The sequence below is a fragment of the Xiphias gladius genome, chromosome 16 (assembly GCF_016859285.1).
Source record: "Xiphias gladius isolate SHS-SW01 ecotype Sanya breed wild chromosome 16, ASM1685928v1, whole genome shotgun sequence".
NCBI classification, from domain to species: Eukaryota; Metazoa; Chordata; class Actinopteri; order Istiophoriformes; family Xiphiidae; genus Xiphias; species Xiphias gladius.
Window position 1 is genome coordinate 5,843,604 of NC_053415.1, and position 26,397 is coordinate 5,870,000.

Consider the following 26,397-nt stretch of genomic DNA (forward strand, 5'->3'; position numbering starts at 1 on the left):
CGAGTTTTGATGGCGTGTGTGGAAACTAAGAAGTAAAAGATAAGCCGTCACGAACAGGATTCGAACCTGTGCGGGGAAACCCCATTGGATTTCGAGTCCAACGCCTTAACCTCTCGGCCACCGTGACGTTTCTCCTCTACCTCGTTCCAGGGTTTTTATTTAACACTCCTCTTCTGTGTGCTTTCTGATATTTTGTAAATTTGTTTGGTTGCTTGTTGACTATAGCAGTGCTATCGATAATGACGATGGAAAGTGTAGTGGAGGAAGCGGAGGGTGTTGGCGTGAGTTCGGACATAGGAGGGAGACCAACACCGTCAAAACACCTCGGCTCACCCACGGATATTGAGAGGAAAAAGAAAACTCTTTGAAGGCACTTTTAACACTTTGGAGTAGCTTGGGAAACGCGGCTATGGGCTTAGATGTATCACGATATTGTGTGTGACTATGTGTAAATGTGTAATCTGTAAATATGAAAACACCTCCCATAAATACAAAGAAAGATGGGTAAACTCACAAAAACATATTGCAAATATAAAACGGATTTGCAAATACAGAAATTCCACAAATTAAAAAAAAATCTGTGAATACATACAAATAATTTACAAATAAATTAAATGTATTTGTGAGTATATTACTAACATTAACAACTTTTGAACAGGCATTTGTGAATATTTTTCATTTGAGAATCAAAAAGGCAATTGTGGATTTCAATCCTACGCTTGTCGATTTGCATTTTTACATGCAGAGTTTTGAGACACACCAATCAGCAAGAATGATTAAATCTATAAATATGTCAATTTTAAATCCATATGGACAAAACAAATGTCATTACATAAGGAAGAATGACCTGGAAAAAAAAACTATAAAGACGAGGTTGTGAATGCAACTGATTTTGATATCATGAATGGTGTCTTGAAATTGAAATGGCTAAAAGTCTTTTGTTAAAAAATAGAAAACTCTTTTTGGTTTATTGTCCCCAATGGGACTTTTCAAAAAATGGGTGGGATAGACTTTTTACTACACTGTGATTTTGATTGTTGCCCTTTGCCGGTAAAATGTTGTGCGTTCCATCAGCAAGTCCTTCTCTATTGGAAATTAAATATAAACATAACTTCACACCACATAAGACATCTGTGTGGAATAACAGATACATATTTCTCAGCGGAAAATCTATGCGCATAGAGGAACGGAGATCCAAGGGGATTTGGGCTGTTGCTCATTTTATGGACGATAATGGAAATTCGTTACAGCATGAGGAGTTGTCGGAGAAATTCCAACTGCAACTGTTGTGTTAAGAACTATAATAGAATATAAAAGCCATACCAATCTGTCAGAGATCAGTGGTTCATGAAGACATGTTCTACTCCAAGGTCTCTCCTGGGTCGAGGCAGCTTTGCATCATAGGAATTGACATCTGGGACAATATATGTACCAACAGAGTTAATCGACAGCTCGTTGTTTGGTCTTCTCTTTAGTTTGACAGCGGTTGGTATCCATAAATGTTGCATTACCACCATCTACTGGAAAGTGCTTGGTCCTCCTGCATTTGTGAATTTTGTGTGACACAAAATGGTGCGGTACAATAGTCTCAGGAGGATCCACACGAATACATTTCCACTGAAAAATTCTAAGTTGACCTTCAAATGGTGATATACGAGTTGTAAATTAGAGGCGGAGATAAAGATTTACAGATACAAATCACTGCATTTATTTGTGCAGTGTTTTATGAGTTAAGTAACTTGACATTTGTTTGTGATTAGTATTAAGAATATTTTAACACCATAGCAACTAGTAGCACTTAAACAAGTCCACTTTTATCTCAAGCCTAGAGTTTCCTCTTGGGCTCTGCTTTTTAAAAAATGTTTTTATGCTGGGACATCATCACATTCCGCCGTCCAGAGTTAAAGCTGCTCCTTCTCCACGGCTTTTATCCGCCTAGAGCTGCACGTTCGCTTTTCTGCTGCACGTCCAGAATGGCCTCGGCCCGCACCCTCCCAAGTTACCTCCTAGAGGCTTACACATTCTCCCACAACTCGTCCTTGGTCTTTTCTGCCGTTATTATTGTTATTATTTTCATTTTTCTTTATGCTGATGACATTATCACATTCCAATACCTCAGATTTCTTACTTTTCTATTTTTAAAAAAAAGGTATTAACCAAAAGTTTTGATTTTTACAATCTGATGTCACATTGTTTTTACACAATCTTACAGGAATTATTTGCTTCAGATGCTGTTACATAATCAATTGGCTATGGAAGGATGAGAAAATAAAATCACAATCCATTCAATTCCATTCACAAAAAGCCTTGTTTTAACAATGTTATTTGGTATGGAGCACAGTGTGTTCACTCTTGAAAATGTGAAGGATTACTTCAGGTCATAGCGCTTACCTCATTCAATATTAATTAGGGGTGGGACGAAATATCAATACGGGAATATATTGTATTACTTCCTCTTCCTCATCAATACACTGGCATCAAATATCGATATTTTTATTAAAACATACAGGCGCTCTAAATGGAATCTCCCACCAATTTGACTGAACAGAGTCACTACTTCATGACTCCTCGTGGTGGCGCTCATCGAATGAATGAGGGTAAGCCTGCGGTGAAGAACAAGAAGAAAGTCCCCCCCCTTTGGATAAATACCGGCCCTACATGTCGAAAGCCTGGGCTCACTTCCAGGCTGTGTGTCCTCCGACGGAGAGAGCGGGTCTTTCACTCTCACACACTGACGCACACCTGGACATAAACACACGTGTCCAGGTGTTTGTTGAACATGTTTGTTCCTGTCCGAGACACACCTGGACCGGTCCCCTCCTTGTTGCTTCATGACCTGGAGTGGACCGGTCAGCAGTCTGCTGCTCATGAGACTGAAAGTAAACACACACACACACACACACACACACACGCACACACACATTAACGCCTTCACACTGGGCATTTTTCTGTCGTCTGAATTACATCTGAAAGGTGACTGAGACAGACACTGATATGTGGTAGAAATGTGTCCAGATTTACATTAAATAAGTTGATTATGCTTGTTAAGTACCCAAATGTGTATTTTTTTAATGTGTTTAGGATTTTTTGAGAGAGAAATGTGAATTTTTTGCATTCATTATTTTTTTATTTTAATATTTTGTGTTTAATGTATCCTACCTTTTATATCCCTATCCTAGATTGGCGCCTTTAGCCATTGAAGCACATAGCTATCGACTTATGTCATGAAGTGACGTGCAGCCATGCATGCAGCACAGTGTTCTTTTTTTTTTTTGTGGAGTGGGGGGTTGAGGGGGCTGGGTGTAAATAGCTGAAAAGCTGCCATCTGACTCTTTTACCCGGGTGCAAATAGACACTGCCTTAAATTCAACAGAAACAATTTTTTTTTTCCACCCATTAAGTGTCTCTGTACTCTGGATATTCCACAGCACAAGCTGTCAGTATATAGTTTTCATATGGGCTATCTCTTCTGTTTCAATTAAAACAGTTAGCAGTTTTTCTTGCAATTTTCAAAGTAGCCAGGGATCTTTTGCTGGAAAGGCAGGTTACTGATGAATTCTTTTTTTTTTTCAGAAATTTGAGCACCACATGAATTTCTTTTTACCTTCTTAGTAATATGGCGGAGGCAGAAATATCTGAGACAGATCTCAAAACCTGGGAAAAAGGTATTTGTAGGGTTAGACAGTGCTAGGCTTAGAAACAAAAATGTTATTTTGTAAGGTGGGTTAAGCAGCCTTTCATTGTGGCTCTGACCCCAGCACCTGTCTTACTTTGATATAAATAATATTTACATTTTATATGTAAATAAGAGCCGAGCGATTAAACCACTCCTTCCACTGAGATTAATCCACAACTCACCTGTTACCTACAGTTAGGTTTACCAGATCACAACACTAGGACCCACAGTCATTTCCAAATTTGAAGTAGCCTAAGCAACAGCAAGCTTAACTATATGTTTCTGTGACACAATAGGTCAAACGTGAGTCACTGGGATCACGACATGAATGATGCAGAGGATATTAACTACTATTATCTAATTTATCTGAAATGTGTGACATTTACTCATCTCTTCTTAACTTTAGGACTGCAAATAAAGAGCACAAACAAAACATTAATGTTAAAAAATCTTTATTGATTTATACAATACTAAATTTTGAGAGGAAATTCCTGCATGTTTACATGATGCTTGAAACAAGTGTCAGTAGGAGTACATTGAAACACTCAAGTGGCAAGGAATCTTCTGCTGTGAAGAAAATTTCTTTGGTTTAAGTGGTTAACTAAATTAAACAGGCTAAAACGTAAAAGCAAAGATGAACATGATATCACTACCTGTGCTGTAAGTATCTGGTGTTTGAACATTCAAGCAAACAATGGTCCTCACATATGATCCAGTGATTTTAAAACAAATAGAAACAGAGTTTTACACACATACACATGTCTACAAATTTATTTCTAGATACTTATTTTTTCACATTAGCAGACAGAGATATCACCTAAGTAACACGTTTGCATGAATAAGCAGAAATACATCAAAACCAGTCACATTTTAACCTCTACATTATACAGCCCACATGAGCCTAGTGTTTGATCCTTTCTCAGTAATGTGATTTATGCAAAGAAGAATTAAATATGATAAATCTTCTGCCTGACTAATCACATTTAAAATAAATAGGTAAGAAGTCATTTAAAATGATTCATGTCTATTTATTTTCTCCTTACAGATCCAATTTAGCAGACTGGCAGGTTAACTTTTAAACACATGAAGCACTTCAAAGGCTTTGAGTGCATTACTTTGGCAAGAACTGTTGAAAATATTTTTGTTATATCACATACACTGTATTCCTTTTGTGTTTACCAGACCTCAATATTAATAATAAGGGATTTTCGTGCATAGTTTAGACATAATAAAATATTTTGGGCACCATATTTTGACTTACAGAAGTCAAGAATCTATTGCTCTGTCTTCTTCAGGAGCAATATAATAGATGTTGGGTGTAACTGAAATAGAGGTTTCCCAATCCTCCTAAAACATATTTCAGTTCTCATGGTCTAACACATTGCAGACACCTTTCTACCACGCTGCACATATGCATAATGCAAACATGACTTTATCATCCTTTCCAACAAATGAAGTTCTTTCCCAAACTTCCCAACACTCACACCTTGCAAAACACACTCATGTCCAGAAGCCTCTACAGGGGCAGAACACTTCTGGCTCCAGGGAGCATCTTCTCATCCTCTCTTTGCACTGTCTTAATAAGGAGGCCAAGAGCCTGAAAAATGGGCTGAGCAGTGGTAATCCATCGAACCTAGGAGTGCTGTTCTCTGCCTTTTTCCACTTCTGTAACCTCTGTAGTATTTTGATCCTTGGCACCTGGTATCGCGAGCTATATTATTTTTAGGGAGTCATGGCATTAGATATCTGTAACTAAGGCTGGTAAAGCACTAACAATGTGCAAAAAGAGGAAGGTCAGAAACTTTCAGGTATGACTTTCAAACATGACGTTTTATGAAGTTATTTTGACAGATGTTTTTGCACCTCCTTTAAAATGAAATGTTTTCAGTCCTTTTGTAGTTTGTATCAAACCTTGAGTATGCCCCATAAAGTGATAGCTGCAAGTAATTCCTCAGAAGATGAAAAAACTTCAGGCATGTTTTACTTTCACTCTCATCTACAAAAATAGGAATCCATCCCATCAGGAGTGCAATTACTCATACTAGCTTGTGTGGATTAAAGGCACTGTAAGAGTATCTGTATGCATGTATCTGGGGTGAGGGGCTTTAGTCATGGTTTCCTGGTAAAAGTGTGTGAGATACTGTTTGTCTTAAACATATGAAACTGAGTAAACATTTCCCCATGCAAGTCATGGATGTCTGAAAGTAAGACACGATGAACACCCTAGTATCATAAGGTAACTCAAAAACCTTTAAAGATACAACATTTAACGTATAAGTACACACACTCAAGGCAGTTATCATAAAGTTACTATCTTATGATGTATAAGCTGTAAATACCTATAGAGTAGTGTGCTTCATGTAGAAAATGACAATAATTCCTGTACATAAACATACAAAGTTGCCCTGGATAATAGACAAATGGCTGTAAAATGGACATTTAGCATGTCAGTCTTAAAACCTGTATGGTTATTTTTGTCACTAATATATTTTTCTCTCCATCTAGAGTAGCTCCTATGCTATGTCCTTCATTTGCATCAGTGTAACTGAACTCAAACATATATTTCTTTTATCTTTCTAGGAATATCAAATAAGTGGCATTTGCAAGAACATTTTGACTATTTCAAATTATTATATGCTATTCTACTTTTCAGTGATTCAAAGGTTAATTGTTGGTTGTTGGTGGTCAATTGGCAATCACCAATTACTATAATCCTTTATGTACGTCATGCAACTCATAGGGCACTCTAGGTTGGTCATCAATGATAAGGTTGGAAATTCTGAAAGAGATCAGGGCTTTTCAGAGCACAGATCCAAAGAATTCTGTAAACAAACTCCTGTTCACTACAAAACACCCAGGGACATTTTCCCCGAAAACCCAGAAACTGCTCATTCCAACTTGCACAACCTGGCAACACCCTGCCTCAATAGGCTGTGGGCAGTACCACTGTTGTCAAAGATTCACTATTTTTCACAAAAACTGCAAAGAACAAAGAGACTATTTGTCAGTGAGGAAGGGAGGTCCGTAGGCAGACAAACACAGCAAGAGGGAGATTGTTGGCCCACGGCCCTGGAGATGTGCTGCTGTTTAAGTGAGTTATGGTTCGTTGATGCAATGTGAGTTTAGGAAGCACTCTTAGTGAGGTGCACTGTAGGGGTAGCTGTTAACCTACTTGCTTATGCAGATCACGTCAAGGTTTTTAGACTAAGCGGGTGATAATCAAAAGGTAGTGTGGGAAAGGTCCAAGGAAGGACTACCTTAGGAAAGTGAAAGCTGAAAGTACAGTATGTTTCTAGTTTATATGGGTGTTTATGAAAGCAACACAAGACTGTTTACAATGGAGGGATAATTTTTGCCCGCTGGGTGTCAAATGTAGAAACTTGAAGTAAAGAAAGAATCAGAAATTATAACTGATGCTCAACAAAATCAAATCATATTAAGACACTTGCTCCACAGCAGTTTTTGCTGTGGGAGTATGGGCATCTGCTGTCTCAACAGGGTTTTTTTGTTTCTCTTGTTCTTCTTCCTCATCGTCTTCTTCCTCCCCAACATCTTCATCATGCTCTGGCACTGCCAGGACAGCAGAACGATCACCATTAATCTCACACTCAATGCTTGGTGCTTCTCCATTGATTGCCAGCTCTGCCTTCATGCTGTCTGGGGTGGAGGGACTCAGCATCTCCCGAATCTCTTCTACAACACCTTCGTGGGTATGCACCTCCGCCAAGGGAATCTCCCCATCTAAGCTTCCCAGAGGAGGAATCTCCACATGAGCTTCTTCCACAGGTGAGCCCATGTCTTGTGTGGGGACTTCCCCATCTCTGACCTTCTTTACATTAAAGGTCATTGGAGACACTTTGAATGAGGAGGTCTTAGCAGTTGGGCTCTTGGGGTGGTTAGGGGTGAGGCTCTTTTTGATTTTCTCACGCTTCTCAGGTGGCACAATCTTTGTGGTGATCTGGGTCATCTTCTTCTCAATGCTTTGGCGTGAAAAGGCCTTCTTGAGGCTATCGACCTTCTTCAGGCTGGAGCGCTTGAACCTGTCAGCCCTTCTCTCAAAAGCATGGGATGTGCCCAAACCCACTCCGGCCTCACCCTCCAGCATCTCTTCTCCCTCCCCGTGTGCTGCAAGATCATCATCATCATCTGAGGACAGGCTAATGGTCTGGAGACCCTCCTCTTGGGCACGCATGCCATCAACAGAACCTGTAATAGATGGAGTAGGCTGGGTGGATTCTGCATCATACTGGCTTGGTTGTGGGGTCTTGAGGGAGTCCTTGACTAACACGCTAGAGGGGATCTCATTGTCTTCCTAAGAAAAAGAAGGACAGAAGAAGAAGGTAAGAAAGGATGGTCATTTGGACCGGTTATAAAAAAGCATCACTGCTTGAACCAGGCTTTAGTTTAATGAGAAACACAGGAAATTCCCAGATAACACAGATGTGTCTAATTTGCTGTTGATTCTCCTGAATGACAATGCATATTAACAGATGCATTTCAAAACATGATCTTCAACATCTTTGTTTCAATAACTTATTGTCAGAGTTAGACTTTAGACAACGTTAAGTTCCAGTGCCTTCCAAGGAATTGTTGACAATGATAATTAAAGTGTGCATCCAAACACATTCCCCATAAATGCATTAACATAACATCTGCCCATGGTTTGGGCATTGTAAATGGATGTCTATCTTTAATACACTTTGACATGTTGGGTTGGTCTGCCTGCTGAGGACTGAGGAAACCAGTTTCTGCATGCCTCCCTGGTTTTATCCTCAAGACATGTGAGGAATTCCACCTTTTCTCTGCAGGAGTCAAACACTTCTGTCCATTTTCTCTGTTTTATATCTCTCTCTTTACAGATCCATAGTAGACTGACTGATGTTGAAATTTGAGATGTTTTACCTCAGGATATATAAATATCAGGCACCTGTGTAGGGCCCACTCATCCTCAGTACATGTTGGAATGACATACATTTGAATTACTAGTTGTTTCTGTACAGAATGCAAGAATGAGTCTGCATTGAGGTATGACTGCATTTCAAAGCATGTATGGCAGCTCTTACTTAGACATTAGAGTGACAGGATGCAATAAGTTGTTGAGAGACTGTGCATTGCATCTTTCTTAGGGTGCTATTAACACATAGTTAAGAACTGGGCCAACCAGATGGTCTACAAGAGTCCTGCCTCTTGTCCAACTTCAGATAACTGAAGCAAATTTACTGTTGTATTTTTGTAGTGGGTAAAATGTGTGAGATGAAGTGATATTGTACTTGTGACAATCATATAGGATATTATGTGGGAAAGAGACCTATGAGACTGTAACTGTAATATGTGAACTTCACAAAACCATGATGCAAAGAAAAATACTCCCTCAGTGATTAAAAGGTTCAATCAATATTGTTACTACAGTGTCAAACTACAGAAGATTTAGCCCAATTCAAGAAAATATCAAAGTGTGTTTCATTCACGTGACCACTTCTGGGATTTTTGTGTCACTTTCTGAATTTTCCTGATCTCCGGGCAATTAAAAATGAACACTCAGGATTATGTCCAACTATTGTTTCACCATAATCTGATACACAGGAGCCCACAGCACTCCATTTAGACACCTCAACAATTTCCTAGTACACAGACAGTTCTTAAGAAGTGGAAAGCCATGAAAAAAAAAGTCCTGTTTTTACCACTTTGCAGACACCTGATACCTCTTGACTTGATCCCAAACATGCAGGCATTATTCGCAGTTGAGGTGTGTACCAAGCATGTGTGGTATCTTCCAGTTAATACTAAATAATCTGTCAGCATGTTTTTAAAGGTACACTATCGACCTTAAGAACAGGGCCACATTTTCTGGGATAAGGGGAAGATAAAAAAAAACAATAAATGTTTCAGAACTTTAAAATATATGATAAAAAATATAAAATACAGTAGGGCCGTTTACTTAAGGTTGATTAATTACATACATTGGTCTTCTTCTGGTGTTGATTCCAAATAATTGCAAATTATTTTTCTGATATTCTGTATTATAGGCAGCACTTGTAAAACATCAAAGAACTGCTTTTCCGTGTATGTGGACAGTTTCTGAGTTTTTATTTACCACCAACAACCACTAGAGGTATGTCCTTCATCCCAAAAAAGCTGGGAGTCATTATGCACTAACTCGAAATCCAAAAAGACAAAGGTAGCACCTTGGGAAACAGCTCTGGTTACCACTATCACTCATTTGGTTTACCTGTAATCCGTTCTTTTCAGTTTTGTTCTCCATAGCTCCCTCCTGTCATGTGTGAATGAGCAGTGTGTGAATGCTATTTTGCTGTTGGTGTGACACTGCACCACACCCACAGAGACATGTTCATGCAAACTCACATCAGAAAGTCAGAAACTATGTGAGTGGTAGCGCTTACATTTAGCACTAGAGGTTATTGGAGAAATACCAGAAAGCTTGCCTCTAGTAAGATGATATTACTTCAGATATTATGATTATCTCCTTTTTCTGTGTTTACATATCAGATAGTTCAGCAGTTTTTATCAGTATTAAGTGTGAGATAGCATAAGGTTTAAACACCCACCTATATCTGACCAGTCATGATAGAAGATTAAAGCCAATATGGCTTCTCCTGACCCTGAGTGAAGCATTCCCTGATTATAAAGACTAATCTTCCCTGATTGTTTGGTAATGGTAAGGGTTCTAAAGATTCAATCTTCACACCTCTGTTCCAGTCTGGACATGTCATAGACCTTCTGATTTGGCTCAAACATATTTGATATAATCAGTGGGAGTACTGGAGTATGTGGCAGGCAGCATCTGAGAAACACCTTTGAATGAGAACTGAGCTCTCCTACTACAAACTGTACTATACCTGCCACAGTAACACAGTTTAAGAAGTTTTTTTATTGTTTAAGTCACGTGTTGATCACGGTACACACACACACACACACACACACACACACACACACACACACACACACACACACACACACACACACACACACACACACACACACACACACACACACACAGGAAAAATGCTTGTTATGTGTTTAGTTGCCAAAATAGTAACAGACACACTCATTTCACACAGTAACAGTGTGAAATGAGTGTGTCCCTATTTTAACTCCACAAAATCTTGGCAAGCAAGCTACAACAAAAAAAAAAAATTCCTAAATACCATTTGACCCAGGTCTGTCCTGTGTGTGTGTTTGGACCTCACATTCCGGCACATCACTCTTGGGAACCCGGTTAATTAATGTACCCTCTAAGCAAGCACTCACTAGCCACTAGAGAATGTGATACACTATATACTAGCATGTGTGTGTTTGAGTGTCTGTGTGCCAATGTGCATTTTTGTGCAGCCATGTAGGACATTGGCTGTTGTTTAAAACAGTTTAAGAGAGCAAGATGAAAGGAAAGTAAAATACATTTGGAGCAAACCAAAAAACAAAGTTAATTAATTGTGACATCAAATTTACTGTACTTAATGTAGGGCACACACTTCAAAGTTATTTTGTACAAACACTCATGTAATGGAGTTCAAGATCTCATTTAACACTTGCCTTGTAGAATTGCCATCTAATTCCAAGTCCTACAAGGTGTTACTAAGCCAGAGCTTATTTGAGTCAGGTCTCAAGAATCTCCTGCTCTACTCAAACAGGGAGAGATCAGGGCGGGGCAGAACAGCGTCACAGCTGATTGAAAGAGCTCAAAGGGCTTATGTTACTTTGTGAGTCTGTGTTTCTGTTCGTACCATGCATGTAATGATACCCTATACTTTTTCGTTTGAAACTTTCCTCTCTCCTCTGTTTATATTGTCTATGTGTGTATACGGGCATCTGCAAACTTTTGCAGTGATATACTATAATACACTTAGGACTGGGCATCAGCTGATCAATCCGCCACTTTGGTTTGTCTTGATTTTCTACATTCATGGTCCCCAGAGGATGAATGTGACTGACTTTGTCATACTCTGACTTTTGAAGTTAACATTATTGTTTTCTTTTTTGAGATATCTCAACAATTATTAGTCAGACTGCCATTAAATTCGGCACACACATTCATGTCTCCTTCATTTGGCATCAGCCTCGGCTGTACTTTCTGTTTACTGCTAATTACCAAATGTTTGCATGCTAACATGCTAAACTTAGATAATGAACATGGTAAACATTATATCTCCTAAACAGCCTGTTAAGATTTTCATTGTGAGAATGTTAGCATGCTGATCTTAGCATTTAGCTTAAAGCAAAACTGTGTTTAAATTTAGCTTCATAGAGCTGCTAGCATGGCTGTAGAATCCTACTCCTTTATCACTACATGGATGTATATACAAAAATCACGTATAAAGTGTGAGACATTTTGACACAAATATAGTTACTGAACTATATTTTTTAATTGCCCAGCCCTACTTATACTACTTCTTTTACATCTGATTCTGTATCTTGTGTATTGTATATGTGCATTTCAGAGCAAGCTTTATACCATAAAACCCCAATTAACCCCCCCCCCAACATTAATCAGCAGCTTGTGTTACAATATCTTGTTTCTCGAGGCCAGCTTAATTATGTTACACTTTCCACTGCACTCTAGAATACGTTCAGATTCAAACCAGACACACATACACACAGGAATATGCTAATAAAATCCTTGTAAATGTCCTAATTAAAACTGACTAACACACACAACAAAAAAGTACTCAAATACTCATAACCATAATACTGTATTTCTATGCTGTGTATTACAGTTTGCATTTAGTCAGTCGTATTTTTTTTGTGTGCGTGTGTGTGTGTGTGTGTGTATAAGCAATTTGAACAGGTGTGTTTCCCTGGCCCTTCAGATGATGAATGGAGATTTTCTTAATCCTAATAGGTGAGGCTGGTACAGGTGTGTTGGCATAGTGAGTCAGGTGCCTCCGGGGGACTGCACAAATGATAGGGTACACTCTAACCAACACACACACACACACACACACACACAGAAATGTATGTTGGCACACCTTTGCTCTTGTCAAGCCCCTGCAATTATTTTGTTACAGAATGAGAAAGAGAAGAAGCTTAGTTTAAATAAAACAGGGAGACGAGATAGCAGACAAACTGAATGCTACTTCAAGAATGTGCAGTCTTGGATGCTTTTTATTGATTGTTTTCAGGCATTTTTGTAGTGCACATTTCAAACAAAGGGCTAGAGATAAAGCTCTGGCTCTTAATATTCTCCTTTTTTCTTCTATTAATTCCTTTCCACTCTCCATTTATTCTCTTTATTTGCCAATTATCTTTATTTGTAATACAATCTACCTTATTCATAGAACCAAACAAAACACTATCCCTTATGCTACTCATATTGTCCGTGCACACCATCTCACACACTTATACCCACACTTAGTTCCGTCCATTCATTAAACAGTCACAGTACAGGGTCCAAATAAAAAACTAATTATTTTGCAAATTTGCCTTTATGTGCATATGTTTTGATTACAGTACATCCCACCTCTTTACAGTGCAATTAGTTGTTTTACAGTTCACCCTAAACCAGCTTGTTACGTAACTTGAGGCCCCCCTCCAGCCCCTTCCCAACATGCGTGAAGAGCCATCTGTGAACCGAGGAAGGAAAGAGGAAAGGAAGGAAAGGAAATGGAATTCTGCTATTTGACATGGGACTGGGTTAACACAAAACATGATAAACTCTGATTGCACTCTACACAGTCTTCTAGGGTCTAATACGAATAAAGCTTTGTGTAACAGGTTAGGGAATTCTTTCTCATCCACATCCCTCCCATATCTGCCTCACCAAAAGAAAACACGGCATGTTTACTGGGTTTGTGAGATTGTGTAATCACACAATACAATAATCAACTCAGGTGCGATGTCATGCTGACATTGTAGAATGAAGATGACATAAATGATTATGTTGGCCGTCTGAAAATCCTTGTTCATTCAACCCATAATTTAGACGATAGCAGTCTGTGCACTATGGATGATGTTAGGTTTCATGTTCTGTAATATGAGCTTTCTAGGTCTTTTAATTCATTTCATACACGGCATGATATTGATTATAATAACCCCATGGTTGACTGGACCATTGAGATCTTTGTCACTTACTGCACTTCCTCTACATCAACCAGATTACACTGCTAAACCCGCACTTACCGTGCTTGTCTTGCATGACCCCTTTACATATATGATGAATGATGTAAAGTTGTGTTCAGCATTGTCTCTACAACGTTCCTGCACATTTACAGTTGTAGATTCTCCGGTCGCTCCATGGCTATGTTAATCTCCTTTAGCTCTATTGTGTAAGCCCTCAATGATACTCCTTTAGACATTGCTTCAGAACAATCCCAAACTCTGCATATCAGAACCATTGTTCGATAGGGACTATGCGGAGACACCATGAGCATTTTTGATAAGGATACCACCAATTGTCACAATGTTTATTCTATATTGAGGTCAAAGGGCAGGGGTGTCTGCAGAGAAGCCAGGAAATCATCATGTTATCTCAAGACATGTTTTATTTAAGAGCAAAGAAATAAGAACACAAAAATGGCTATTGTTTTCCCCTTTCCTGCCATGGAACGCAGTGGCCTTGGTGAAGGGACAGGATGGAAACTTGGGTTTGAAAAGTCAAGAAGGGGCATGTAGACACAGTCCTGAAGTCTAATGTCAGAGAAAATAGGATGAGTCAAAAGAGGATAGTTGGTTTCATTTTTTTTTTTTTTAATTACACAATAGGACTGTGAGCTCCATTGGGAGGATACCAGCACCAAAACTCCCAGCACTGTTTCTTTTAACCATTTAGGTTACTCTTTCCTTTCAATAAGTCACCACTTGCATCTATTCTGTCATTCTATGCGAGTGTGAAAAAAAATACAGAAAGCTCAACGGAAAACAGGCAAGTGAGAGCAAGTGAGTGCAATTGTGCAAAAGAGGTTAATGTTATGACCTTATTAATGCCTGCGGCATAACATACTAAATATGTGTTCTCGGCAATTTGGAAGACAGAGGTTCACTGCATCATGGGATATGCTGGGAGACTAATCTGTTTTAAGAGCTTAATGGTTGCTTTTTTTGTCTTTGCATAAACAGTTTTGTTGTATTGTGCATATTCCTTTGTAAAACTTCAATTTAGGGAATCATTTTGTATAGTTTTTTATACCATCAGTTTTTAGTTCTGGGCAAATGAAAATTACAAAAAAATGACAATTAAAAAATAACTTGACTAGCCTAGCTAGCATGCCCCATCAGATATAACTAGTCTATTGTGGAAGCTTACTGAGACTCTTCAATTTTACCATCACTTGTTTGTGTTTTTAAATCTGCTGTTACAAACTTGCCTTTGCCTCAGAGACTGAAACGGATAAGCAGACTTGTCAAACCTGAATGTGACATCAGACAGAAGAGAAAGCTCTTAAGGTGAAACTTCCCCATCCACATGCATGTCTTTTGCCCATAAAGTTTGCAAACTCAAGTATAATCTCTTATCCAAACTAACTCTTCATCATCTACTATCAGTAGTTGACAAAAAACAGACCACATTTTTCACTTTCCTTTTTTTCCTCTGCCCATCATTTTTGTCTCTATATTTATCTCTCCTTTGTGCTTCTCCCCTGCTTACTTTCTGTTTTCTAAAAACGTAGAGGATTATCTGAGGTATAATCTGATCCCAAATCGACCCCAAAGCGAAAATAAGAACGATAACAAAGCAAGAAGCCATGCTGTAAACAAACCGTGTTGTTCATTTAGAGAGTGTGCCTTGAAGGCTGCACAGCCATGTTAGACTATTAACACAGAGAAAGTTTTTACTCTTTGGATTCTTGCACTCTTCTACAAATCTGTAAAATCTCACTGTGGGGGGAAATGTATGAAAGTCAGTGCTATTAAGCGAGACACACTATGTAGCAAACATAATACGACTTTTCCACAGCAGACATTTGACTTGGCATAGGTTGGAAAGCACAGATGTAAGTAATTTAATCAATTTCATTTAATACCAGAGCCCTGAAACTGGATGAATACAATCATAGTTAATTAAGTTTATTTACACCTGTGCTTATCTTACTATGGCATCTCAAAATGTCTGCCATTAAAAAGGTCTATTACAAAATCTTTTCATCCCAGTTCAACTGGGGTATTCGCTATCCAAGAGCTGTCAGCAATTTACACTTGACAACTAGCAAGCTAGCTGCTAGTTAAATGTCTAAAATTATATCATGCAATTAGCTAGATTCTTTGTCTAAAGGTGCCTTTACACAGCTCCGAAGCCTCCACACCCACGTCTCATTTTTTGTATTTAACACGGGCAGAATTAGAAAAGGAGACAGTGTTTTTCTGAGCAGCCAGCCTATGGTTTGCAGGTGTATTTCTCAATGAAACAGTGGGTCCAGGACCGCAATTCAATTTCTGTTGATGTAACATCTGTGGATTTTTGTCACTCTTACTTAGTGGAAAAAGTCAGTTACTACCATGTTACTTTAAGTTAACCACCCTATTACTTTAAACATCTGCAAAGCTTGGTAACATGAAGTTCCAACATGTTGGAACGCACTGAAACAGCTAGCAGTGCTCTGGGCTATAAGCTGGTGCAATATATCACCTGCTAGCGAGGGACACTCAACAAATCTCAGCTGTAGCCTACAGCCAATGGCCTGCTCCAACCTGTGGAAATGGATACAATTGTATAATAGAAGATGCTACCCTGAATACACGCAATATGTACAGTCTAAAAACCATCAAAAATCTAATTACCCCTAGAACATATGTTTGGGGTGACGCCAGCTGAAAAAGGCTTCCGGGATTGGCTTAAAAGGTTTTTCTTGTAGTAAAGCTTAAATTGTGTCACTTTTGATTCGTAAACACAAGATAGACCCTGACTACTGCTTGGTTATTGGACCATTTTTTAGTTTTATTTAACTCCAGATTACTGACCTTTGTGTCATTAAACTACAGTAAAAGGTAGGAGCTTGGGGCGAGGCTGGGAACAGAATTACCTGTTTGTCCTCAGTTTAAGAGTATGAACAGAGTGCGGAAAAACAGACTTTACTTCCTGTTGCCTAAAGCTAAGATTAAAGTCACAACCTTTGGTCAAGTGTTGATATAAAAAAGCTCTATGATGATTTATTAGCAAAGCAAACAAAGTGCTATGACTAAAGTTAAGCCAATCACTCAAAACCTTCATGAGCATCTTCTGTAGGGAATGACAAGTCAGAATGTGGTGATAGATGGAGAAGTTACACAGTCTGGAAAGTTGACAATTTATTAATCGTAATTTATCATTTGAGCAACCCCTAATAAAAGTATAACTGAATGATGGGAAACAAAAGAAATCAACAGTCAAGAACAACTCTCATTCTATCACAGGTCCTACAGCATAACTCCCAGCGACAACAAGGAAGTCGCAGTAACTGTGTTTACTTTGGCTGGGGAGTATATTTCGCTCTTCTTGCAATGTGATATGAAAGTTCTTTGATAGTGTGTGGAAGCCCTGACTGTTGTCACTCACTGCCTCTCTGCGATTAGGGATCCCAAAAATCCACAATCACCAAACATCCTCTTCCTATCCCGCTGAGAGTTGCATAACTCCCTTCTCGCTGCTAAATAGCTAGCAAAACTCTGAATCGGGCCCACATGTGCAAAGCGAGCGAACAAATCAAATTCTCACAGCGCTCAAATTCAGTTTGCCACTGTGGTTCACTTGTTTGTTGTGATGAAATTTCACTGTGAAATAAACACAGATGGGGAGATTAAGATCTACTCAGAAGTAAATGACTTCTGTCGCAGGAAATTTAATTTGAAATATACCGTATTTGATGTAGCATGCCACAGTGATAATAATAACAAAAGAAATACAATAGATAAGCTATAAGATCTCCAAGGTGATTGTTGATATTTAGACACTCAGGTAGAGAGCCACTGAAATTAATCTTTGTGACAAAAAATAGAAAAAGAAATATGTGCAATCAAACAGTAATTACCTAAACAGTCTCTAAACTTTACACAATGGAATATAAGATGGCTGGGAATTGTGTGTGCTTTGCATTAGTATATCAGTGTGTGTGTGTGTGTGTGTGTGTGTGTGTGTGTGTGTGTGTGAGGAGAAAGCCTGGAGAGGCGAGGGCCATGTGGAGGCAGGAAAAGCACTGGTGCACAAAAACAAACAAACAAGGCCCAAGCAGCGGTAATTAAGTCCTCATTAGACCTTGTTATGCACAGTAACGCAGCGGAGCGGCAGACAGCGCTGTCATTTCTGACCGACTGTGGTCCAAGCTTGGAGCTGGCGGAGACCCTTGCCCTGTGCAACAGACAGCGTTTACCCAGAAGCCCTCTGTGTTTCCACCTCAGCTAGCACATATAGAGTGGTGAGTATGTTGGATCAATTTTGTCAAGAGGGGAGGGGAGCAGGGGGGCCCTCGGCCAGTAGCTGGCACGGGGAGTTTGGCTCTTTGGTGCAAAGCAAATGTGCGTTATCAAAGAGTACCGTGAGGCACGCAGCATGTGCTTCGGTGCAGTTTCCGGGAACCAGGACAGGTGGCTTTACCAACGACAGAAAAAGTTATCACATGCAAGTTGGAGTTTGTTTAAAAGGCAAAAAAAAAACAGAGGGAGGGAGCAATACGAGGAGTGAAAGATGGCTGGATATTTGACCGTAAACCAAAACATATCAGACAAGAAACTTAGAGCAGAGCACCAGATGGAGAAAATCAAGAAAAAGACACAATAGTGGGGGCAAAAAAAAAAAAAAAAAAAAAGAGATGAGCTGAGGCAGAAAGTGATGGACACAGAAAAGAGTCAACACAGGGGAACGAACAAGGGCTGCACTTAGTTCTATTATTCCCTGCTCCCCTCAGGCACGTCTCATTTACCAGCCCAGTAACTGCATACACCTGACCCAACACATTACCATAACATCCAACGGGCAACTATAGTACACACACGCCCTTGAGCCCATACCTGGCCCTACTACACCCACCTGCAAATGCTCTGCTCTTAGTTTGCCTGAAAAAGTGGAGGAAAAAACTCAGCAGGAGTTTCAACCGGAGCCTGGGAGTAACACAGCACTCGTGATAGATACAGAAGCTCTAAAGTCTACTCCTACACAAGCAACACTGACCACTTGCACAACCACTCCCTTCCAGCACATAAAAACTGACCGGGGATTTTATCAAATCGATCCGCGGTGCCTCGCCCACAGGCACACAGAGCCATCTTGTGCAGGGTGAGGTCTTGGCACCTGTTACATTTGAACAACAGAGCCTCAGTACCTGGGAAACCAGATAACAACGGCAGTTAAGAGCTCTCAGTGGTTCTGGCTGTGTCAACAATGGCCCCCCTTTTCACTGCCTGGGCACTTGTATGCACACACTCAAACGCACCCACACTCACACACACACACACCCACACAAGCATGAAAAACCATGCACTTATTCGTGTTTTTTTCTTGTGCGAAGACTCCTACATGCACAAAGTGCACTCGGAGATCATGCCTCAGTCATGCTTTTTTTGGTTGAGTGGAAACGCATACATCCGGTACACTATGGAACCGCTTTCAGGCACTTGATTAATAACCCCAGCTTTTATCTGCCTATCAAGAATACAAGTTAAAGTTAAGGTCTACCTTTTACATGCTGTGTAAGCAGAAGAAGTTTTCAGCTATTTTACATTTTGAGATAAGTGAGGGATGGGTTATGTATGGATATTCCTCACATTTTCCACTCATAATTTCCTGGGGAAACGGGAAAGTTGAACACACTTTCAGTGCCAGTATAGAGTTTCACCCTCAAAGGTGTGATAGGGTAGTTAATGTGGTAAATCCATCCGAAATCCATCTGTCTGTCTGAATTATGACTGTGGGGTATAAACAGATCTAGTCAAAGTCAGTGTCTGAGCCCTTCTCTATTATCCTCTATAGCTCCATTATCAGACACACCCTTCTCTCTCTCTCTCTCTCTCTCTCTCTCTCTCTCACACACACACACACACACACACACACACACACACACGGAGAGAACATGAGGTGGAAGAGATTCATATGCATGTGTGTGAACACTGTTACGATCTTAACTCATATTCAGGCTAAGTAACGAGATCATATTTTGCACTTTGGTACAATCGTCTGTCAGAGGAGGTGTGTTTCCCGAGCTTCAAACAACCTTTCGAGAACTGAGCTCAACGGGCTGCTGAAGTCCTGCTCAACAAGTTCTTAAGTGTTGAAAATGTAATCACCTACCACATATCATGTGTCACTGCCAGCCAGGCACAGAAGAAATGTGCAGAAATCCAAACACTCCCACTACTGCAGTCAAATATGAATGCAAATAGGGCTCACATACACACACCCTAGAATGAGACCTCATGAAAAGTTCATAGCGCAAATAGATCGTATGAAAAAAATATAACATGCCTTAAAGGGGTCGTCCAAGCATTTAATAGTGCCCTTTATAAAGTTGTGAGAGACACGTTTCAGAAAGAAAGATCAAAGTTGAAGAAGCAGAAGCCTAAAAATCCTGGCTTTTAGTCTCCAGTGTGGGTCAGGCTCATCTCCCAGAATGTAACAGTTTTCATCAGATGCCATCATGTTACCTCAAAACGAACACTTTTTTCAAAGTTTGTCTAGCAGGCTTTCTGTTAGCTACAAATCCTAATGTCTCTAGCCCAGACCGAGGGGTTATTTTTTTCAAACTCTGGAGCCACAGAAGAAATGATACAACCTGCCACAGACTGAGCATCACTCCCCCCTGACGACTGAACTGGACTTCCTGGCTAAAATCGTTGGAGTGTCCTTTTAAAATCCCCCCAGTGTAATTCAACAGGATACTGGCTGTCATACTGGGAATCAAAAGGCGGAGGCTATGTTTATCTCTCCGCACCACCATGTTCCCTCACCTGGAAAATGAGCACTTTGAAGTGGTTCCTCTTCAGCAGGTGGCTGTGGTTTGCCTCCAGCTTCTTCACCTGGACCGCCTGCTTGTCCATGCGCTCCTTCACGTCCTTCAGGTGGCCGCTGACTTTACGGGAGCGCTCGAGCAGCTTGCTGACGCTGTTGGAGGTGCTGATGTGCGTCTTGGACAGGCGGGTCACGTCCCCCTGCACGACGCGCACGGCGCCCTCCAGCTCGGCCTGCCGCTGCTCCATCCGCTGCTGGTTGTCCTGCACCGCCTCCAGCATGTTGACCAGCTTGTCCAGCAGCGCCACCACGGTGATGGCGCTCACCTGGCCGCGGTCGACCGGGCTGCCCGGCGCGGCCGCGCTCGGGCCGGTGGGGCTCTTCAAGCCAAGCCGGGAGAGAGTGCTGGTCGGGGTCGGGGTCGGGGAGGACGGGGCGGAGGGCGGGCTGAAGCTCGGTATCAGGATCTCCTCGTTTTCGGGCTGCTGCTGCTGCTGCGGGATGGTGTGGGTGCTACCCGAGACGCCGCTGGGCTCGGCGTGGGACGCGTCTTCTTCCATGGTCCACAGGTGGTCAAACGTCCCGCGTCGAGAGAGCACAAGTAGCTGAGTGGCAGTTTGGCTGGCTCGCAGATGCTGCTGTCACTTGCTCCAGCTGTGAAGTGAGGTCGGGGGTGTTTGACTTCTTGGAGTCGATTCGACGTCCACGCCCCTTTCTGCCGCTCTCTCTCTCCACACACGCGCGCGCGCGCGCGCACGCACGCACAGGCTCTGAACTTTCAAAACACCTCCCCTGCAAGCCAAAGGGAGGGGCGTGGTTGCTATGGAAACCGCGCAGGCCCAGCCCTATTGACAGACCAGAGGTAGAGTGGGTGCGTGATTGTGTGCGTGTCCCTCCTTGTCCGCTTGCTTCCTGTGTGTTTTCACGTGACTGCCAACCATTGCACTCTGTGCATGCCTGGCTGCGTTTGCAAAATATATGTGAAGGCTACTTTTGTTTACTGCACTGTGTTTTTTTTTGTATTATACCAAATTGTACTGGATTGTGTTGAAGTGGACTGATGTGTGTGTCTGACAAAACAATTAAACGACGATGAAACTGTGATACAAATCAGTCAGGCCTGCGTTTCTTGTGTGTTTCAGGAACTTAGCAGATTTTTTTTCCACTGACACGCTGCAGGCTGAGATAAATCGTGGACCATATTTTTCTTTACACCAAAGTCCGGTACATGTGTGTGTCACTGTGCCTTTGCTTCCATGTTAGCGTACATGCCCTATGCGCGCCCCTTTCCTCTCCCCTCTTGTTTTTCGAGCTCTGTGTCGTGGCATGGGGCACACTGACATGGAAATGTGGAAATCCCTGTTTCAACAATGAGCTCATCTGTGCCTTGGCGTGGTGCCCGGACCCCTCTTTCAATCTTTGTCTTCGTCACCATCATTGTAAATCTTTTATTCACAGCAACACAATCAGTCTTTCAATCATGTTTTAAATCAAATAAATATGCGGTGTTTAACAGGAATGTGTCAATGCGTTGCAGCAAGACTGCATATCCCTCTCTGTCTGCGCATTTTCTTAAAGAGAGAGAGGCACGTGTGTTTATCTGTGTGATTAATTCCCTTGCAGACAACCTACTGCATTAGAGCCATGGCAAGAATCTACAGTATTTTATCACTGCAGACCGTGGAGAGCATTCAGGCCCACACCTGAGTTTTACTAGATTCTGCCTGATTTGGTACAGGCTTGGTCAGCCACCGTCTCATCTAAAATCAAATGCAAAGTATTCACACCCCTAAACTGAGATTAGGTTTTCTGCCACTTCTTTTATGTACACACAGAAGAGGCACACCTTAGAACGATGTTATAATAGTTGGCAGAGTCTACAGCCTGCCTCGGATCCAAACCACATTAATAAGAACATCTTTTTTTAAATTCTTTTGTTACCCCACAGTGTTGGCTGAAGTGATTTTGACAGGTGTTGTGTACAATTCACAACTTTCCGCTGACTTAAAGGAATAGTTCCGACTTTGGGAAAGCCGCTTATTTGCTTTCTTGCTGAGATTCGGGTGAGGAGATTGATACCAATTTCACGTCTGTACCGTAAATGTACAGCCAAAGCAAGGAGCCAGTTAGCTTAGCACAAAGACTGGAAACAGGTGGAAACAGCTGGCCTGGTTCTGTCCAAAGGTAACAAAATACGCCTACCAGCATCTTTAAAGTTCATTCATCAGCACGTTATACTGTACCTTGTTTGTTTATTCCATACTGAAGTGTACAAATGACAAAATGGGCTTTTATGAGTGGGATATGTGCCGGACTACTTCTATGCCGGGTGCAGTAACTGTTTTAGTTTTTTTGTTTGTTGTTTTTCTTGAGAAATGGGATGTGTTAATTAGGCAGCTTTAAGGGTGCTGGTAGTTGGATTTTGTTTGCTTCGGACAGAACCACGCTAGCTTATCCCCTCGTTTTACAGTCTTCATGCAAAGCTAAGCTAAGATAAACAGCTGCGGGTGGTAGCTTCATATTTGACGGACAGATATGAGAGTGATATCAATCTTCTCATCTAATTCTTGGCAAGAAAGCAAATAAGCGTATTCCCCAAAATGTTTAACTATTCCTTTAAAAACAAACTGGCATTATTGACATGAAGTACTCTTGCCAGATTCTCTCATGTCAACATTCAAGACTAACACCTTTTCTTGACGTTACTCGCTCAACAAGCTTCAAAGCTGTCTGAGTAGAGTGGAAGTGCTAGACACACACTCCCCCAAACCAATTTCCCTCCTCCTCTAACTCAAAACCCCGTGTTTCTGTACCCCTTCTATCTGTCACTACTTCTCTTTGCAGACACACACTTTTGTCAACATAAAAGTGTGACCTCCCGTTCCTAAGCATTTGAACTCTGACTTTTCCCACCTTCGCCCATGGGATGGAGTGGAGGGAATGACGGGCCCATCCTGTCATTCTACCAGCTGTCCCCCTCTTTTCCTTTCCATTGCTTCCCTTTTTCTCCATCCCTCCCTTTCCCACTTTTCTTCCTCGCAGTAACTTTTCCTCTGCTTTCCTGAATTCCTCCTGTGTTCCTTCTGGCCTGGTACGTTTCACTTATTCCCGGTGTCGTGTCAAGGAATGCTGTCTTTCCCATGCCTATTTTTTAATGACACTTCCAATTTATTTGAGGGCCCATTTTGCCATTAGCCTCCCCACGGTTAAATAGAACAGAATGTTGCCTTCTACAAAAACAATTACATCATGCACTCAAGCTGTTAGAGAATGAGTTAAAAAGATGTGGTGGATGGACATATTTACAAGTCAGCCTGAAGAAATGAATGAATTTGCCCTCTGGAGGTTAAGAAATGCAAGTGCATGACCTAATTCTCACAGCTGAGCCAGTGTTGTGCTTTTATTAGAGCTTTGTAATTCAGATCAGTAACCAAGAGGATTTTTTTTTTTTTTTTTTTTTTTACTTCAGTGTTAACACAAGTCTTAATATTCTGCTAGAGGGGATTATGATTGAATCCCTTCAATAATCTTATTTTGTCCTTTTATTGAAAGTTATAGTTGCAACTTGAGTTGTTAATTTTCACATTTTGCTAAAGAAAATTTCCATAATCAAATCTACTTTTTAAAATTCAGTAGATACCAGTCATGGGGGAAGCTACTGCAGCAGAAACAACAATCAGCATATTTTATCATTTCAAGAAACATGCCGCCGCAAGTTGCATCAACAGCCTTACAACCGTTAGGCTGTTGGCAAACTCATTGGGTAGACGACTGGTTTTCAAAGTGGTTGTTGAACAAGTTTCTTTGAATATGAAAAGCAGTCCCATGCATCGGAGAATTTTTTAGAACCCCTGCATAAAAGTACACAATTTATGTTTCTTTTCTTTTTGTAATGGCAACCTAACAACCTTGTTTGACCTGAAGCACCAAGACACAATGTTTTTTTCTATGCAAAAAGGCAAAGAATATGGTTAACATTTTATAGTGGCCAGGAACAACAACTCACACACTTAAACACACACACCAAATCACCTGCACGCAGAAGTTTCTCAATCTTTTCCCTGTCTTTGCTTCACTCCCCTTTGCACTACAGTCCTTGTCATTGTTAACGGCATCCATTTCATGGCTTGGGAAGTTGGAGCCATGGTCCCCATCCTCCTCCTCTGTGTTGTTCCAGGCCGCATGTTTGTCTAAGTGCCTGCTTGATGTGCATAGAAGAATGCAACTGAAACACCTCGAGGCATTCTTTATGGGGACTTTAATGATAGTTTCTCACAGACATGGAGACAAAACGCTCTAATGTTAAAGAGGAAATAATCACATGGAAGGGTAGTGTCTGCAGTTTTACTAACAGTATTCACTCTATTTAATTACAGCAAATACAGTAACTCTTCTATTAGCTTAGTCCGTGGTCTCAGATCCTGATGGAAATATCTGGATCTGTAGCTGCCGATTTTTCACCAGCTAGTTGCTAACTTTGTCCGTCTGTTGCTTGGTGCTGAACAGTGGGTCTTTCAGAACTGTTGCTGAAAACAGCTGCCTGCAGCTGGAAACAAGGTTGATTAGAGTGGATTTAGCGGGTCCAAAAATCAAAATTGGTCGTTAGAAGACCTCCAAAAGCTCGGTAGAGCTGAGGGGAACTGCAGATTTAGGTTATAATTCTCTAGGGGTTCGTCACAGCGAGGGAACATACAGCCAGTCATTTCATCTGTTGTTAATATAAAATATTGATTAGTGCAGCTTTAAGATCCTGAGGTAAGATGCAAAAATAACAATACTTTTTAAAATCATAAATTGAGAGTAGTAAATTGTAGTTTCTATCTCAATGTGTGATGAGAGCTGATGAGATACATCATATGCATGCCCTTAAAATACTTTGTATCTTGGAGGAAATGCGGAATGTACAGTATGAGGCATGTTAGAGTTTTCTAAAGTTGATAATATGTCCAGAAAATCTGATTATGGGTGCACAGTGTTATTGCCTTGTTGAAAGGTAGTACTTCAGAACTAATCATCCACCTACTTCCTCATACTTTCCCCAGTTTTGGCTGGTTATGTGAAATCTGAAAGACCCACACCAAACAGGTTCCCTGATCAGTTTTTAAATGGGACCCCTAATGCTTGTGATTACCACCAACAGTCCCACACAGGTGGTCATACCTATGATGAAACGATGGATGCCCGGCAGTGTTTGATTTGTATAACTTGCTCTGATGTCTGGTCGCACAGTGGGAAAGAAGAAAGCAATGGTACCCTTTTGTCGCTAAATCAAAGGCCCCCACAGAGGGGGAAATGGCATGCTGGGACCAAAACAGATGGCGGTGGATCTTTAAATGACCCTTTTTCACAGACCAGCGTGTGTTAGACACACACTCACTTACAGGTGGCCTTGTGCGTTAGAACTTGAGTTTGTGTGTGTGTATGTGTGTTTTCTGTGGTGTGTGATTTCTTCCATCAATTCTGAAGCCAATGGACCAATTTTTGAGGCGTTAAGCTTTACACACATACCCTCGGAATGTGAGGAAATGCCTTGCATAATTGTGTGTGTGCTCGAACACCATCAGTTTTCAAACCAATAGGCCAATCCGTACCTGCCAAAGCAGTTGAGCTGCAGTTTGTTGATTGTAAAATCAATGCGAGGGTTGTCCTGGCCAGTCTATCACCCTGCTGCTTCCCAATGTATGGATTCCTGAAAGACAGCCATGTGCCTCCCAGCAAAATGGTTTGATTTAGCTGTTATTGCATTCATCGCCGGTACCTCTCCCCACACCATCAGTTATTTCCAAGACGTGATCTATAAGGTGAAGGAAATTTTAATATTCGGTGGTATGTAGAAGATCTACATTTGAATTCCTCG

General features: G+C 40.9%; 1 protein-coding gene and 1 non-coding gene across 2 annotated transcripts; both read right to left on the bottom strand.

Moving 5' to 3' along the window:
• Positions 1-45: 45 nt before the first annotated feature.
• On the bottom strand, positions 46-127 carry trnas-cga. The gene has a single exon. It is a non-coding gene; the product is annotated as a tRNA-Ser (tRNA).
• Positions 128-4,111: 3,984 nt separating this feature from the next.
• On the bottom strand, positions 4,112-21,239 carry cavin2a (caveolae associated protein 2a). Its single transcript, XM_040149168.1, has 2 exons — positions 20,540-21,239; positions 4,112-7,988 (listed from the first exon to the last, which is right to left on the bottom strand). Exons 1-2 carry the CDS (start codon positions 21,098-21,100, stop codon positions 7,113-7,115), a joined length of 1,437 nt encoding a protein of 478 aa, XP_040005102.1. The 5' UTR covers positions 21,101-21,239; the 3' UTR covers positions 4,112-7,112.
• Between the last annotated feature and the right edge of the window lie 5,158 nt (positions 21,240-26,397).